Raw genomic sequence first — 18,962 nt, forward strand, 5'->3', positions numbered from 1 at the left:
AGCAGATTAAGATCAAAGGACATTAACTTTACAAGTCAAGTTTGGTGAGAAACATGGCTAAGTAGGGCAGCTTGATATACTGGGTGTAATGACTGATGAGCAACAGTTCTTTTTTCTTCTTCCTCCTTTAGGGGTTGGGGACTATCTGTAACCAGAAGTTTTAAGGGGAGGTAGACATACATTGTGGAAAAATTTGAATGTTTTCCTGTGACTTAAGAGAAAGTAGTGTTCCTTTTTATTTTTAGAACTGCATTGTTTATTTGACACATTGTTTAAGCTTCTATAATTTTCATCACCTGATACTTTTTTTATTTCTCTTTCATCAGAGTCATGTACTGTGTTGCCCACTTAAGGGTCTAGGAAACATGAGATAATTACTAGTCGCTGTCATTGTAATCAAAGAAACTCAGGGTTTTAATTGGTTTCTGATATCTTATGATGGGTAAATATGATCATGCTGGTTCGATTTAGAAATTGGAAATGTTTAAAATAGCTTGAAGACTGGACTTTAAATATTATGCATGTGAAACTTGGTTCAGGAAGCATTGCTCCAGGCAAATACTGCAGTGCAAATTTGTGATTTTGACAATAGGATGAAAACAACTGAAATTTATAACAACTGCTTGGTTTTGCATAGTTCCTTGTTTAATTTTCTGGTTATTTTTAAAATGAAAGATTTACTATGTTGCAATTATTTTCTGGCTTTCCTTCTTTTGAGCTACTGTTTGTCTTTAAAGATAGACCTCTTCTTGGTTAACTTTTCTTGTCCTTGCCGGAATGTTCTTTATTCAAGGTTAAATTCGAGAAAATGGTGTAATACAAAGCATAGTGGCCATTCACTATGAGCTGTGAGGACATGCTCGTTACTGGCTTCCTTTGTTTTCTGCTGTGGATTAGTCTTTAGAAGCCCCTCGTAATCCAAACTAACTGTAAAACTGATCATCTCCTCTTTGATAGGATTCCTGCATTCTGAAGGAAAAATAAGCTTTATGCAATATAGCTATGTTGAAGATCAATTCTGATTTTGTATGTCTTCTTTAGACTTTGTGCCCTGACTTCATCTGTCCCTTGCCTTTTGCTGTTAGGTTAGTGTGTATTACCTTAAAATCCTGCAAGAAATGCCCAAGTGCTTTGCCTTGCCCAATCTACTTTGATAGTTGCAAAATGTAATTCTAGACCAGATCTGCCATGGGAGGCTGTGTTCCAATTTGCACCTGTGTTTTTTGTGGGAGAAATGTTGAAAACTTGAATCTATTTTAGCATCAGTCTTGGAGTTTGATTCTACTCTTAGCCAACCCTGCAGAATCTAAAGTTGAGTCTGAACCCGCCATTTACCACCCAGAACCAGACACAGACTGGGCTCTCTAGAAATGTTTCTTGAATTGACCTGCCCTACATTGACCCAGGAGCTTATTATCCCACTGTGAAAAACATTTACTTAGCTAGGACTAAGAATGCCCTAATTTGTCTAAGTTGTAATGTTCTTCATCAAGGATATATACAAGTTAGACTGACACCTGAAAGTAAGGAAACACAAGATAACATTCACCTCATAGAGCACAATCAGAGTATAGAGATGTGTACATTTATATTAAAAAAAAAAAAAAAAACAGCCAGTAGTTTGTATTTGATTTTGGGATCAAACTTTGGAATTTGCCTAAAGCTTGTTAAGAATTTACAAGTTCTATTTATAGATATCTGGGCCAGAAACCAGAACCACTTGTGTTTAAATACTATTGCTATTCTGTGCACAGCTCAAGACTCTAATATCTTCTGTTAAGCATGCCTCTTCTCTCATTCCACCAAAAAAAGAAATTGTGTTGAATTAAGTCTATAAGGAATTAGGTCTATAAAGGTCAACCACACAAAAAAATATGTATTTTTATGTTAAAGATAAAACATAATTATTATTTCATAAGCTTAGGGATTCCACGTAGAAAATCTAGGTAATTAAAGATTCAAAGATTCTTAGAAATGGATTTGTTTCCAAATTTGTAATTAAGAATTCTTAGAAATGGATTTTTTTCCAATTTGTAAAACTGATTACATAGTTAATACAAAGTGACTAAACTGTTTACCTTTGGTAGTTTGGTAGCTCAGTTCCTAGAATTAGTTTATGGTCCCAAATTCTGATGAAGCATCAATTTATAGACACTCTTCAAATATACAATACAGAATTACCACAGGGTATACTTGTTTCATCTCAGGGCCACCATTACTTTGCTGTTGACATGAATATTTATTTACACTTATTCCAGAAATTTTACTGCATGACAAAATTATCGAGTAGGGAAGTTGATGAACAAGGAGGCTAATCTGTATATAAAATATCATAAAATTATTTGCTTTAAGGAAGTATTATTTATTAATGAATTTTTTCCATGCGAAATGAAGATCTAGTCAGAAACTGGAGTTTACTTACTCAACATACTAGTGAAAAATGCTAACCCCATATGAAGTTCTTAGTATCTGATTTATAGGTTGCTATTTTCCATTTATTTTAGGTGTGGAAACTAAAACAACACAAATATTTTGACTGAGGCTTTGATCAAGCAAATGCTAAAAAGGTACATTTATGATATTTATAAATTATCTAAACATTGTTATTAGAGAATTTAAATAGTTTTCCTTTCTTTAACCAGGAGTGACTTAAGCCAATTAGAGAAGCAAGGAACTGTTCTTTCCTTAACATGAAGGAAGGCAGTGTCAACAATCATTTGTTACTAAAGAAGTATCTACCACTCCATCCTGTTCCTTCCTGAGAGCTTTAGTTTCTCTTCTGCATTTTGCTCCAGTCTTTAAGATACTAAAATAGGTTATCTCTACTCATTTGGGAGGAACATAGGCCAGGAACATGTAATTTTAAATCTACTGCAACAATCAGAGACTAGGTTTACAACATTTATGAGTTTTGCAGTTGGAAATAAACCCTATAGTACCATTAACCTGAGGAATCTTTCTCTTAAGGAAGGTCATTCTTTTCAAGTGTGAGTACCTCCAGGAATAAAACTCCTGGGAAAATAAGGGAGAAAAAGAGCGGCATATTAGCTTTTCCAGACAAATAAGCAGCTTAGCTAGTCATTGGCATGTTAGTCTAGACACACTTGTATCCACTAAGGCATCTATGTAGAATTTGAAGTATTATGTTTCTTCGGAACATTTTTCTGTTTGTTTTGTACAGAGATTCCTACTTAGTTTCTTTCTTTTTCCTGATGGGAATAATTATACTTTGATATTTACAAAATCTTTAGAAGAATTCAGTCCACCTCCCCTCTGCTTTTTTTTGATTATTTATGAGTTCAATTATGATAAATATTAAGCCTCTTTTAATTTTGTACTTTGAATTATTATTAAACTTTACATTTTTAACCACTACTGGTTAAAACAAAGTTCTTTTTAACCATTACTGGTTAAAAGTACTTTTTTTGGATAAAATAGGATGGCAAAAGCTAGAAAATTATATCTGGAAGCCCAAAAGATATACTTTTTTTTTTTTTTTTGGACAGGCAGAGTGGACAGTGAGAGAGAAAGGTCTTCCTTTGCCGTTGGTTCACCCTCCAATGGCCGCCGCCGCTGGTGCGCTGCGGCCGGCGCACCGCGCTGATCTGATGGCCGGAGCCAGGTGCTTCTCCTGGTCTCCCATGGGGTGCAGGGCCCAAGCACTTGGGCCATCCTCCACTGCACTCCTGGCCACAGCAGAGAGCTGGCCTGGAAGAGGGGCACCCGGGACAGAATCTGGCGCCCTGACTGGGAATAGAACCCGGGGTGCCGGCGCCACTCAAAAGGTGGAAGGGACGGTAGCCAACCCGGGAAGAACCAGCAGCAAACCCGGGGAAGGGCCGAGCAGACGAAAGAACAACGCAGGGTCCTGTGTCGTTCCTCCGCGAAGAGGGGGAGCGACATAATGGTGCCGTGACTTTTGAGCCGCGGTGCCGGCCCCAAAAGATATACTTTAAAAGGCATCTTATATTTTTAAGATACTCCAGTGTAAATTCATTTACCCAGTCAGAAGGAGTTTATATTTGGTACTGTAGTGGAAACTAGTTAATGGAAAAGTTCTGAAAATGCCCAGATGAAGCTGCTTAGAAGAATCTGAAATCTTTGAAGTAGTTTTCTTACATGTGAAGCAATAAACAAATATCTTATTGCTATCGAATACTTTGTAATAGCAGTGATTTTATAGGTGCTCCAATCCAGGGCTTTTTGGGCTTTCATTAAATGAAAGCAGTGAAGAGGAAGACTTCCTTTGTCAGTCAGCAAATTAAGGAACCAACTATGAGAACAGCTCAGTTGTTCAATACAGGGAAGAAAAATAGCAATAAAAAGACCTGTAACTCTTATAAAGTTTTAATCAGCCTTAAAATATTTAAAATCACTTGGTTATTTCCCCAAATTTATCTGACAGATACTAAAGGGAACAAGACCATTGGATATAGAAAGCTGAGTATCCTTTCATTTATGTTTTCCTACTTGTCCATATTAGTCAAAGGAAAATTCTTAGTTACAATATGCTATTTTGTTTTAAATTCTGAAAACATTTACTTCCAAACATTGAGAAAATAACAGTGTACAGAGGAAGTATGCTCAAGACTTTGCTGCTGTTAACATCAGTAAATATATCGCTAGTCAGAGTCACAATAGGTCATATGAATTTTTTGAACATGAAATAAGTAAAATAAGTGAATTAGATAAGCTGATCTGAAGAATAAATTCTTGAATTGGGAATCAGAATAGCCTGGCATACATCCTGCTCGGGGAAAATCCTGTCCTAGACTTCAGGTAGATTAAGTACCAATTGACAAAAGAGATTTAAAAAAGAAAATGGAAAACAATGCTGTCTGTTCCAATGTTGCATATTGTCTGTGCTATCTTATGTTGTCTTTTTATAAATATGCTTTATCACAATTTCATTTATTTACTTATTTTAAAGAGCGATATGGTGTGGGCGGGCATGTGTAGCAGGTAAAGCCACTGCCTGTGACACCAGCGTCCCATATGAGTGCAGGTTCATGTCCTCGCTGCTCTACTTGTGATCCAGCTCCCTGTTAATGGCCTGGAAAAATCAGCAGAAGTTGGCCCAAGTGTTTGGGCCCCTGCCACCCATGTGGCGGACCTGGATGAAACTCCTGGCTCTGGCGCAGTTCAGCCCTGACCATTGCGGTCATCTGGGGACTGAACCAGCAAATGGAAGATAGATGTGTCTCCCTCTCTCTCTTGTTTTCACCTTTGCTCTTTAACCATGACTTCCAAATAAAAAAATCTTTTTTTTTTTTTAAAGGAAAGGCAGAGCCACACGGAGAGACAGAGATCCTCCATCTACTGGTTCATTCCCCTAATGGCTACCACAGTCACTGGCCAGGCAGAAGCCAGGAGCCTGGAACTCTATCCAGGTCTCCCACCTGGGTGGAAGGGGCCCAGGACTTGGGCCATCATCTGCTGCTTTCCCAGGTGCCTTAGCAGGGAGCTGGATAGGAAGTGGAGCAGCTGGGACCTGAACTGGTGCTCATATATGGGATGTGGGCATTGCAGGAGGTGGCTTAACCTACTGTACCACAACACCTGCCTTCCTCATTATATTTTATTAAAAAAAAAAAAGCACTTCCAATAGCTCTGTCTTACATCTCTGTAAACCTTAGGCACCTAGCATAGTATCTTGACAATAGTTGGCACATAATAAATAATAGTTGATGATGGTGATAATGGGAGCAACAAAATTAAATTTATTGCGGGCATTCATTGGAAGTATTTTGTGAATATTGGAATTAGGATATATTTAGGACATTATCATGACTATAGAAAGAGAACAAGTATAAGTAGTAACCTAAAGAAACTGTAATAAAATGAATTGCTTCTTGATTGTGATGCTACATATTTTCTTTCCCTTTGTGTCATTTAAGGCCTTAAAAAATGGGCTACAACTTAATATATGACAGGGTATACAAAATGCAATCTTAAAAGTTTGTTAACTCTCAAGTCTTATTTGTATTTGTGGCTTATGAATATAAGATGGCATTCCTTTTTTTTTTTTTGATCACTGAAGTACTTTAGCAGCTTTTTTTTTTTTTTTTTTTTTTTTTGCTGCTGTACTTAGCCCCAAATGCAGGGCTGTTGAACTATTTCAGGAAGAAATTGGGACTGCTTGAAGAGGTTGTATATGAGGATGTTTTCTGAGGATGTGGGAATGTATTCCCCTGACTACTCTTAAACCAATTACTAATAAATTTATGACAGCTTCTGGAGATGTGAAAGAATAGACAAAACCCCTTAAAACTGTCATGAAAGAGAATTGATGGCTTTATCCAAGTGCCTCAGTCCATTATTCATAATGCTTCTTTTGCAGGGTTGGGAAGGTTCTAATTAGTGAAAAGGAACAAAGTCTAGGTATCATGCATTCTTTTAAAAGATTTATTTATTTGAAAGGTAGAGTTACAGAGAGCTGGAGAGGCAGAGGCAAAGAGAAAGAGAGGTCTTCCATCTATTGATTCACTCCCCAAATGACCTTTTTTGTTTTTCAAGATTTATGTATTTATTTATTTGAAAGGCAGAATCATAGAAAGGCAGAGGCAGAGAGAGAGAGAGAGAGAGGTCTTCCATTCACTGGTTCACTTCCCAGATGACCGCAATGGCTGGAGCTGGGCTGATCCAAGCCAGGAGCCAGGAGCCTCCTCCGAGTCTCCCATAGGGATACAGAGGCCCAAGGACTTGGGCCATCTTATACTACTTTCCCAGGCCACCAGCAGGGAGCCAGATTGGAAGGATGGAGCATCCCGGACTTGAACTGGCACCCATATGGGATGTCAGCACTGCAGGCAGTGGCTTCACCCACTAAGCCACAGTGCTGACCACAGTATCATGCATTTTGAAAATCCTAACACCAAGTACTGCATGTTTATAATGGAGGTTTGGGAAGAAATAGAGAAGATAAATAAATTAATTAACTTTTTGGTTTGTTTACCTCCTATTATCTATCTCCCTAGATGAACTGATATATAAATTTTTCTATTAGCATATGTTTTGTGATCTTTTCACTTAGTGATTAATATTTGCCCATGTCATTAACTAGTCTGTATTTTTAAATAGCTGCATAGACTGTTCAATACTAAATATGCACAGTGGCTTAACTAATCCCCTGTTGTGGAACATTTAGGTTGTTTTAAGTATTTTCTATTAATATAGCACCGAGCACCTCTGTAGATAAATCTCTCCTTATATTCCTGATTATTTCCTTAGGAGATATTGCTAGGAAGGGATTTGGTGGCCAAATAATGTACATGTATATTTTAGTTTAGCCTTTTTTTTTTTACTTGAGGGAAAGCCCCCATTTGCCATCCTACTATCCAAATGCCCACAATAGCCAGGGTTTGGCCAAGGCTGAACCTGGGAGCCGGAACCTAATCCAGGTCTCCCAAGTAAGCAGCAGAAACCCAACCATTTGAGCCATCACCATTGCCTCCCATGGTCTACACCAGCAGGAAGCCAGTGTTAGGAGTCAGAGGCAGGCATTGAACCCTGGCAGTCCAATATGGGATGCAGGTGTCCCAACCGACAGGCCAAATGCCCAAGCCTGTATGTTTAAAGGCTATTGATAAGGCCGGCGCCGCGGCTCACTAGGCTAATCCTCCGCCTTGCGGCACCGGCACACCGGGTTCTAGTCCCGGTTGGGGCGCCGGATTCTGTCCCGGTTGCCCCTCTTCCAGGCCAGCCCTCTGCTGTGGCCCGGGAGTGCAGTGGAGGATGGCCCAGGTGCTTGGGCCCTGCACCCCATGGGAGACCAGGAAAAGCACCTGGCTCCTGGCTCCTGCCATCGGATCAGCGCGGTGCGCCGGCCGCAGCGCGCCGGCCGCGGCGGCCATTGGATGGTGAACCAACGGCAAAGGAAGACCTTTCTCTCTGTCTCTCTCTCTCACTGTCCACTCTGCCTGTCAAAAAAAATAAAAATAAAAAAATAATAATAAAAATAAAGGCTATTGATAGATACAGCTAAATTCTTCTGGGTTTTTATTTTTTATTTTTGACAGGCAGAGTTAGGGAGAGAGAGACAGAGAGAAAGGTCTTCCTTCCGTTGGTTCACCCCCTAAATGGCTGCTACAGCCGGTGTGCTGCGCCTAGCCAAAGCCAGGAGCCAGGTGCTTCCTCCTGGTCTCCCATGCGGGTGCAGGGACCCAAGAACTTGGGCCATCCTCCACTGCCTTCCCAGGCCACAGCAGAGAGCTGGACTGGAAGAGGAGCAACCAGGACAGAATCCGGCGCCCCGACTGGGACTAGAACCCAGGGTACTGGTGCCACAGGCAGAGGATTAGCCTCGTGAGCCACGGTGCCGGCCCTAATTCTTCTCTTAACAGTGCTGTATTTAGATAGTAATTATTATTTTTTTTATTATTTTTATTTGACAGGTAGAGTTATAGACAGTGAGAGAGAGAGACAGAAAGAAAGGTCTTTCTTCTCTTGGTTCACTCCCCTCATGGCCGCTCCGCCGGTGCTGCGCCAATCTGAAGCCAGGAGCTGGGTGCTTCCTCCCGGTCTCCCATGCGGGTGCAGGGCCCAAGCACTTGGGCCATCCTCCGCTGCCCTCCCAGGCTACAGCAGAGAGCTGGCCTGGAAGAGAGGCAACCAGGACTAGTACCCGATGCCCCAGCCGGGACTGTATCCCAGGGTGCTGGTGCTGCAGGCAGAGGATTAGCCCAGTGAGCCATGGCGCCAGCCTAGATAGTAATTATTTTAGAGTGCCAGCACTCTGACACAGCAGGTTAAGCTGCCACCTGCAATGCCGGCATCCCACGTTGGAACATCAGTTCAAGCCCTGGCTACTCTGCTTCTGATCCAGCTGCCTGCTAGTGCACCTGGGAAAACAGTGGAAGATGGTCCAAGCATTTGGAGCCCTGCCACCCATGGGGGAAACCCAGATGGAGTTCCTGGCTTCTGGCTCCAGTTTGGCCTAGTCCTGGTCATTTTCAGCCATTTGGGGAGTGGATGGAAGATTTCCTCTGTTAACTGCCTTTCCAATTTTGGTATATGTGCTGCAGAAATGAGCACTAACTGCTTTTCAAATAAATAAATAAAGCTTTAAAAATATAATATAGTAGTTATATTCCCATTCTGACTGTAGTCATATTCTTTCACCATTCTGACTTACTCGACAGTTAGTTTAGGAAACTCTGCTGTGTAAAAGGGGCGATACAGGGTTTTAACAATCCACAAAATATGTAGCATCCTTTTAGCTGAGGAGCTGAAGGAGTTCTCTTGAGAATTTATCTCTAATGTTCTAATTTTGCAAATGCAAATTTAAGATAACACTCTATACGTGATACAAAATATATTATGTGATGTTGTAGTGTTTACATCAAAGTAAAATTATATAATTTGAATCCTGAATTTTTTACACACTGAAATGTTTTGTTTCTTGTTTTCCTTTCACTTGTAGCCACAAAAAGAAGATCCCTAGCAGTCATTTCTCGGCAATTATATAGTCAACTGATGTAACAATGGTACTAATATTGGGACGCAGACTAAACAGAGAGGATCTTGGGGTGCGTGATTCCCCAGCAACGAAGCGTAAAGTTTTTGAAATGGACCCTAAATCTCTGACAGGTCATGAGTTTTTTGATTTCTCTTCAGGATCATCCCATGCTGAAAACATACTCCAGATATTTAATGAATTCCGAGACAGCCGCTTATTCACAGATGTTATCATTTGTGTGGAAGGAAAAGAATTTCCTTGCCATAGAGCTGTTCTGTCAGCCTGTAGTAGCTACTTCAGAGCTATGTTTTGTAATGACCACAGAGAAAGCAGAGAAATGTTGGTTGAAATCAATGGTATTTTAGCTGAAGCTATGGAATGTTTTTTGCAGTATGTTTATACTGGAAAGGTGAAGATCACTACAGAGAATGTACAATATCTGTTTGAGACATCAAGCCTCTTTCAAATTAGTGTTCTCCGGGATGCATGTGCCAAGTTCTTGGAGGAGCAACTTGATCCTTGTAATTGCTTAGGAATCCAGCGCTTTGCTGATACCCATTCACTCAAAACACTTTTCACAAAATGCAAAACTTTTGCACTACAGACTTTTGAGGATGTGTCTCAACATGAAGAATTTCTAGAGCTTGACAAGGATGAACTTATTGATTATATTTGTAGTGATGAACTAGTTATTGGTAAAGAGGAGATGGTTTTTGAAGCTGTCATGCGTTGGGTCTATCGTGCTGTTGATCTGAGAAGACCATTGCTGCATGAGCTACTGACACATGTGAGACTCCCTCTGTTGCATCCCAACTACTTTGTTCAAACAGTTGAGGTGGACCAATTGATCCAGAACTCTCCAGAGTGCTATCAGTTGTTGCATGAAGCAAGACGGTACCACATACTTGGGAATGAAATGATGTCCCCAAGGACTAGGCCACGCAGGTGAGAAGACTCTCCTAAAATATAGTAAAATTTTTTAAAATATATTTTTTCTATAGTCATTTATATGTACAGTCTTTATGTGATTTTTTATAATTTAAGATTTGTATTGAGAGCCGATGTTGTAGTATAGCAAATTAAGTCACTGCTTGTGACAGCTTCATCCCTTATCAGAGTGCCGGTCCTGCTCTGCTTCTGATACACCTTCCTGTTAATACCTCTAGGAAGGCAATGGATGATGGCCCAAGTACTTGAGTTCCTGCCACCCATGTGGGAGACCAGGGTGGAATTCCTGGCTTCTGGCTTTGGCCTGGCCCTGATTGTTGTGACCGCTTGAGAAGTGAACCAGCCGATGGAAGATCAGTATCTCTCAATCTCTCTCTCATTGTGCTTTGCAAAGCAGTAAATCTTTTTGAAAAAAAAAATATTTATTTTGGATTATGTAAATCATTAGAATGTCTCTTAGGGAAGACTAGGAGCCATAGGTGCTACAAAAGGTCTTTGTGTTTCTCAACGTATTTCTACTAAGTTTCTCTAAACTTTCATATAATATATTAAAATTATATCACTACAGAGAATTTGGTAAACTTACATTTAGAGGTAAACTGTAAGTGTTGTACTATTTTTGTATTTTACAATTATTTATGTAAAAATTTTAATTTATAAACTGTGGAAAAATAATCTCCATGCCTTAATAATGGAAGGAATACTGCTAAATGGAATAAAGGAATAATATCAATACATTTTTGTGGATAAGGAAGAAATGCCTATTGTAGGAAGTGTTACAGTAAATAATCTTAAATATTTTCCTAACAAAGTTTATATTATTATTGGGCTTTTTAAAATTTTTAATAAATAAACATATAACATTAAATTTACCATCACAACCATTTTTAATTATGTATTTCAGTAGTGTTAAATATGTCCATATTGTTGTGAAGCTAATGTTTATTTTCCCATCTCATCTCTTTTTTTTTACAGATTTACTGTAGCATAAATCACAAACCACATTTTTAGTTTTTTTTTTAATATTTATTTATTTATTTGAAAGTGTTACATAGAGAGAGAAGGAGAGGCAGAAAGAGAGAGAGAGAGAGGTCTTCCATCAACTGGTTCACTCCCCAGTTAACCTCAATGGCCAGAGCTGCGCTGATCTGAAGCCAGGAGCCAAGAGCTTCTTCTGGGTCTCCCACATGGGTGCAGGGGCCCAAGGACTTGGGCCATCTTGTGTTACTTTCCCAGGCCATAGCAGGGAGCTGGATTGGAAGTGGAGGAGCCAGTACTAGAACCAATGCCCATATGGGATGCCTGCACTGTAGGTGGCAGCTTTACCTGCTATGCCACAGTGCTGGCCCCAAAGGTTTTTTAAAATTATTTTTTATTTGAGAGACAGCAAGGGAGACAGAGAGAAAAAAAGGGCTCCCATTCACTGGTTGACTCCCCAACTGCCTGCAATGGTCAGGGCCACTGCACCAGGCCGAATCCAGGAGCTAGGAACTCAATCCAGGTCTCTCCCCTGGGTAGCAAGAGACCACTTATTTGAGTCATCATTGCTGCCTCCCAGGATCTGCACTGGCAGGAAGGTAGAGTCAGGAGCTGGAATGAGGAATCAAATCTAGAAACTCCAGTGTGGGATGTGGTCATCTTAACAGCTAGGCTAACCACTTGTTCCCTCAGCTTTGATTTTGAGTAGTATTGTTGTGGAATGTGAATAAAATTCATCATATAATGAGATAGCTTTCTATAATATATACCAGTTTGGATATAGTAATATTTAATGTTTCTCATGTAATATGAAAATGATGATAAATAGTGTTCACTTCACTGGTTTTGCCATTGAAACTATCAAATAAAATAACCTGTAAGTACCCAACATAATATTGGTGCATAGAAAGTACTTAGTCATTATTAGTTATGATTTATTTATTTTTAATTTTATTTATTTGAAAGTCAAAGCTGCAGAGAGAATCTTCATTCCACTGGTTCATTTCCCAAACAGCTGCAATAACCAGGGCTGGGTAGACCGAAGCCAAGAACCAGGAGCTTCCTCCAGGTTTCCCATGTGGGTGCAGAGACCCAAGCACTTCAGCCATCTTCTGCTGCTTTTCCGAGTGTATTGGCAGGAAGCTGAACTAGAAGTGGAGCAGCTGGGACTCAAATTGGCACTCATATGGGATGCCAGCACTGCAGTCAAAGATTTAACCCGCTGCACCACAGCTCCAGCCCCACTTCTAGTCATTTTAAAAAGGCCAGAAAACATAAAATTTTGTTCTGTAAATGTATTGATGATTTTTGTTTTTTAGTTCTTTAATATTTTTCTAAGGACCATCAAGATACTTGGGCTGTATTTAATAGTGTGGAAGGAACAATGTTCCTGAATGCATTAAGAAAGGGAGGGGGCCGGTGCCATGGCTCACTTGGCTAATCCTCCGCCTGCAGCGCCAGCATCCCATACGGGCACCGGGTTCTAGTCGCGGCTGCTCCTCTTCCAGTCCAGCTCTCTGCTGTGGCCTGGGAGGGCAGTGGAGGATGGCCCAAGTGCTCGGGCCCTGCACCCGCATGGGAGACCAGGAGGAAGCACCTGTCTCCTGGCTTCAGATCGGCGTAGCTCCGGCCGTAGTGGCCATTTGGGGGGTGAACCAACAGAAGGAAGACCTTTCTCTCTCTCTCCCTCTCACTGTTTGTGACTCTACCTGTCAAATAAATAAATAATCTTTAAAAAAAAAAAAAAAAAGAAAAGAAAGAAAGAAAGATAGGGAGGCCAGTGCCGTGGCTCAATAGGCTAATCCTCTGCCTGTGGCACCGCCACCCCAGGTTCTAGTCCCAGTCGGGGCACCGGATTCTGTCCTGGTTGTTCCTCTTCCAGTCCAGCTCTCTGCTGTGGCCTGAGAGTGCAGTGGAGGATGGCCCAAGTCCTTGGGTCCTGCACCCGCATGGGAGACCAGGAAAGGCACCTGGCTTCTGGCTTCAGGTCAACGTGGTGTGCCGGCTGCAGCGGCCATTGGGGGGGTGAACCAACGGAAAAAGGAAGACCTTTCTCTCTGTCTCTTTCTCTCATTGTCCACTCTGCCTGTCAAAAAAAAAAAAAAGAAGAAAAGAACAGAAAGATAGGGAGCCAGTGCTGTGTCATAGCGGGTAAAGCCACCGCCTGCAGTGCCAGCATCCCATATGGGCACTGGTTCAAGTCCCGGCTGCTCCACTTCCGATCCAGCTCTCTGCTATGGCCTGGGAAAGCAACACAATATGGCCCAAGTCCTTGGGCCCTTGCACCCACGTGGGAGACCCAGAAGAAGCTCTTGGCTCCTGGCTTCAAATTGGCACAGCTCCAGCCATTGTAGCCAATTGGGGAATGCAACAGGGAATGGAAGTCCAATCTCTATCTTTCTCTCTCTCCCTTCCTCCCTCTCGTTCTCTCTCTGTGCGTAACTCTGACTTTCAAATAAATAAATAAATCTTTAAAAAGAGAGAGACAGAGAGAGAGAGAGAGAGAGAGAGAGAGAGAAAAGGAACCAGTATTATGACTCAGCAGGTTAAGCTGCTGCTTAGGACCCTTACTTCTCATATCAGAGCGCTTGGAATTGAGTCCTGCCTCTGTTTGCCCTCAATCCATTTGTCTGCCAGTGCGGCTGGGAGGCAGCAGGTGATGGCCCAAGTACTTGAGTTCCTGTCACTCACATGGGAAACCTAGTCCAGGTTCCTGGCTCCAAATTGGCCTAATCCTGGCATTGCAGCCATTTGGAAAGTGAACTAATGAATGGAAAATCTCTCTCTGTCTCTCTTTCTTACTCTGCCTTTCAAATAAGTAAGTAGATATTTAAAAGAACAAAAAGAAGAAAGCTAGACAGTTTCTAGGCTATGTAATTATTAGCTCTTCTAGAAATTTTCTAAATCCATAGCACCCCTACAAAAGGAAAATCATTCAGTTTTCCAAACAATCCCAGTATAAGAGACAGAATGTTCTGGCGTCATATGGGACTAATAATACCCACACTGCATATAGGGGTCAAGGGTTGGTTATAGGTTATAAAATTAAGTCATTTATTATTAATATTATTTATAAAGACATAACCTGAATGAATCCAGATTGCAGCCTAAGTGTCCTATCATTCCTTTAAAGACATAATTTTCCTGATTTACTTAATCATCTGATTTTTCAAAAATGAAAGTCCATCCAGTCTTCATATGGGTGACAGGAACCCAAGTACTTGGGCCATCATCTACTGCCTCCAGTAGCAGAAGCAGGAGGAGGTGGTAGGACACAATCCCAGGCGCTCTGTTATGGGATGTATTTCACATCTGATTTTTGAGAGAACCAGTTCATTTCACACTGTGAAATACATCTATATATAGGATTAATATCTCCTTTCTTTAGGATAGAAAGAACCAAAATATTTATATTGAGTTTGTAGGCTAGTATTATAATGGCAGAAATTTATTTTATGTAGGCATTACATGAGTATAAAAGGACTCCTTTGTTTTACAACTCTGCTGTCTCTGTCCCTTGTACTCTTTCACTTATGTTACTGCATGTTATTGTTAATTGCTAGAAATTTCATTATCTGATCTGTGTATTATTTGTACAAGTTCTCATCTTTTGGAGAAATTTCAAACTGCTTTAAAAAAAGTAGTGATGTCTTCACTTCTTCAACCACAGTTCACTCTAACTTTTCCAGTCATTCTACTGAAACTTCCTTGCAATCAGCCACCACTGACTTTCTATTTGTTATTTGTTAGCCTGTCCTCAGTCTTACCCAGTTTGAGCTGTCATTAGGGTTTTGCATTACTACTTGCTTTAACTGTCTTGAAACTCTTTCCTCCCTTGGTTTCTGGAATACATTCTCCTTGTGGTCCTCCTATTTCTCTACCTGCTCTTTTTCATTTTGGTGATTCTTAACTCCTATATCCAGTCTTTGAAATGTTCATTATCTCTTTGGCCTACCATATATACTTTCCTACGTGACATCATCTTACCTATCTGTTCTCATGGTTTTAATTACCATTCATGCTATTGACTACCAGACTTCTATCTCTATTCAGACTTTTCTCTTTAATTTTTCATGTTTATTTTTAAGATATTACATATTTTTTAAAGATTTATTTATTTATTTGAAAGTCAGAGTTACAGAGAGAGGAGAGGGAGAGAGAGAGAGAGGTCTTCCATCAACCGGTTTCTCTCCCCAATTGGTCACAACAGCTGGAGCTTAGCTGATCCGAAGCCAGGACCCAGAAGCTTCTTCCACGTTTCCTACATGGGTGCAGAGGCCCAAGGACTTGGGCCATCTTCTACTGTTTTCCCAGGCCATAGCAGAGAGCTGGATTGGAAGTGGAGCACCTGGGATTTGAACCAGCGCCCATATGGGATGCCGGTGCTTCAGGCCAGGGCGTTAATCCACTGCACCACAGCGCCGACCCCACATATTTATTTTTAAAATATATATTTTTTTAATTTTTTCACTTCATTGTACATCTTTTAAAAATAACAAACAAAATAACATTAAGTCACACACTTAATGTTAATATCTAATACCCAATCTAATTCATGTTGTTTAATACCCAGTCCATATTCAGATTTCTCCAAAATTTTTTTTTCAATTGGCTCTTAATGAACCTGAATCCAAGCCAGGATCATTGAATACATCTGGTTATTTTCATGAGTCTTTTATTCTGAAACATGATTTTTCATGATTTTGACTTGTTGATGGGAAAGTTGTCCAGAAAAATATTCCACCTTCTAGATGAGTCTGGTTGCTTCCTTATGGTATCATTTAGCTGTCTTAAACTGTATCTCCTGGAAACTGGAAGTTGGCCTACAGGTTTCAGCTTGTATACTTGTTAAATATTTGTGACTGGAATCCATCCCACATCAATGTGTTTGTTACATTGTACCACATTAGAAAGCACAGCATATCTGGTTGTCCCATCATTATTGATATAAAAATTAACTCTGGATTAGAGTTCTGATCTTCTGCTCCCTCAACTGTATAGTTAATATATTCTTCATTTCAGCCAATATTTCTATATTGTTTATCCTGTGCCAGATATTCTTCAGAATTCAGTCCATTCTGCAATTCCCCCTATATGATTACATGTCTCTTAGATGACAGAGAAAATCCCAAAATGCATTTATAGATAGATATAGATATAGATATAGATACAATTTTTTTAAAGTGCTGGGCGTTTCCTAGAAAGAGGATATAAGCCAATCTGAGAACACAAAAGTTGTTATGATCTGCCCTGCCAGTTATAAACTCATTGATACATGAGAGAAACAGTGGAGCCTAATCACAGAAGGGAGTAAAGCTGGAAAACAGTGATTAACTATTGCTATGTATTATGCAACTGTCAATCTTTGTACTGATAAATAATGCTAATTTTTAAAGTTGATGCAATAATTTTTCTCATTTTATTAAACATTTTCTTTTGGGGAGGGGAAATATCTCCCATCATTCTTAGCAGGTTACAAGGTTAAGACTTGTATGGTATGGTAAACACTTACTGATAAGAATTACTTAAAGAACAACATATTTAGGTACTATGTTTTCAGACTAAAGGCAGATAATTACTTGAAAAACGGTAAAAAAAAAAAAAAAAAAACACCACATCTAGTACTAAAGAGTACATAGAGAAAGAAAAGATTGCTAGTTTTAATATGAAAAACTTATCCCAGAAGGAGAATGAATTCAATAAACATGTAATACAAAAACAGAAACTGAGTGATAATGGAATCTTCCTCCACAGTAGGAAACAAAATATGGGAGAATAAGTTTGTATCTTGTTAAGCACACCAACAGCCTTGTAAAATAAGACCACACTCACATACTAATGGGTAGCAAACAGTAGTTATGTTATTAAGAAGCAACTGCTTATGTAGATGAAATATTATAATAGAGTGACCCCTGTCATTTTTGTGAGCTGGGAACAAGAAGGAGGACAGTTTAAAAAACTAGGTAATATACCATTGCTGAAAGTCCATTCCAGGGCCTATGTTTTTAAGCATGAATTAGGGATATGTTGAGATGTACTACCAGAAGAAACACAAAATATATATCCTTGTTTTTAGCTTTAGATGCTGGTCCAATATAATGGTATTTAAAACACCCAGTGTGAGCCTTCTGTTGTGTTAAAGAGTACTGACTTTAGAATCTGACTCTGCACAGCAAATTAATTCCATGACCTTGGGCTAGGCACTTTAACTTCCCTGTGTATCAGTTTCCTCATGTATAAAGTAAGCATCATACCACACAGCTTGTAAGATTATTGTAAGGACTGGAAATACCATTAAAAATATATAACCTAGCATTTGACAGAAAATTTTATAAAGATTATTGCAGGTTTTGTGAAAAAAATAAACATAATACATTTTAAATTTATGTTGTACTTTTACAGACTAGGAGAGAAATGCTTGCCCATCACTGTGCTTTGAGAGCATGCTTGCCATCAGTTGGTTTATATTAAGCATAAACTTTTGAAAATTAATATCAGATTATGCATTTATTCTAATATATGTGAGTTATTTTATAATTGTTCTAGTTTAAGAACTGAACTTTGTTATGTAAATATTATCTTTCCAGCTATCATTCCATATATTAATAGCAAACACACTCACATCCCAGGAATTGTCCTATATACTTTTTTTTTTTTTTTTTTTTGACAGGCAGAGTGGACAGTGAGAGAGAGAGAGACAGAGAGAAAGGTCTTCCTTTTCCATTGGTTCACTCCCCAATGGCCGCTGCGGCCGGCGCACTGCGGCTGGCGCTGCACTGCTCCAAAGCCAGGAGCCAGGTGCTTTTCCTGGTCTTCCATGCGGGTGCAGGGCCCAAGGACTTGGGCCATCCTCCACTGCACTCTCAGGCCACAGCAGAGAGCTGGACTGGAAGAGGAACGACCGGGACAGAATCTGACACCCCAATCAGGTCTAGAACCTGGTGTGCCGGCGCCGCAGGCGGAGGATTAGCCTATTGAGCCGTGGTGCCAGCCTGTCCTATGTACTATTACATATATTAATTCATGTAATGCTCAGAACAGCCCCACAAGTTAATGCGATTGTTATGCACACTTACAGAGGCTCAGAGCAGTCAAGTCATATTGTTTAGTAGAATAAGGATTCAACACCTAGATGTTCTGGCTAAAAAGTTCATATTCCTAACTAGTAGGCACACTGCCTCGTATCTTATTAATAATTAAAAGGCATTCTGCAAAACTGATGATACCATGCTGTGCACAATTACACTAAATATTATTTTATTCAGTGGCCTTAGCATTTCTCATTTCTCTCTTCCCCTCTGTTTCTTTAGACTTCCGTAGCTCTCATCACAGTTTGGAAACTTATTTCTAAGTTGAAGTTTTAATATTAGCATGGAAAACATTTTAGTGAAAAAGTTCATTTTAACACATAACATATCTGGACTCAGGAATACTTTTGAACCCTATAGAATCAAAAGGCAACCAGTTTAAACAGGGTTAAGTTTTGTCTAATGAATATTTGAGTTGCCTCTATGTGCCATCTCTAAATGCTAGGCTTCTAACCCTTTTCACCCGGACACAGTCACTTCCTTGTTTGTAA

The 18,962-nt window shown here is 39.9% G+C and overlaps 1 protein-coding gene across 12 annotated transcripts in view; it reads left to right on the top strand.

Moving 5' to 3' along the window:
* KLHL24 (kelch like family member 24) overlaps nucleotides 1-18,962 on the top strand; it is a 51,569-nt gene that overhangs the window by 3,785 nt on the left and 28,822 nt on the right. For 4 of the 12 annotated variants that reach the window (XM_008266627.4, XM_051859174.2, XM_008266630.4 and 1 more), the window contains exons 2-3: nucleotides 2,505-2,567; nucleotides 9,422-10,402. In XM_008266627.4, the coding sequence (XP_008264849.1) occupies nucleotides 9,483-10,402 (920 nt within the window). In that variant the 5' untranslated portion in view covers nucleotides 2,505-2,567; nucleotides 9,422-9,482. Of the gene's footprint in view, nucleotides 1-2,504; nucleotides 2,568-3,484; nucleotides 7,591-8,235; nucleotides 10,403-18,962 lie in introns of those variants that run through there. The other 8 variants (XM_051859176.2, XM_008266628.4, XM_008266632.4 and 5 more) reach the window with 6 other exon arrangements.

Source organism: Oryctolagus cuniculus, chromosome 4 (assembly GCF_964237555.1).
Source record: "Oryctolagus cuniculus chromosome 4, mOryCun1.1, whole genome shotgun sequence".
Classification (NCBI taxonomy): Eukaryota; Metazoa; Chordata; class Mammalia; order Lagomorpha; family Leporidae; genus Oryctolagus; species Oryctolagus cuniculus.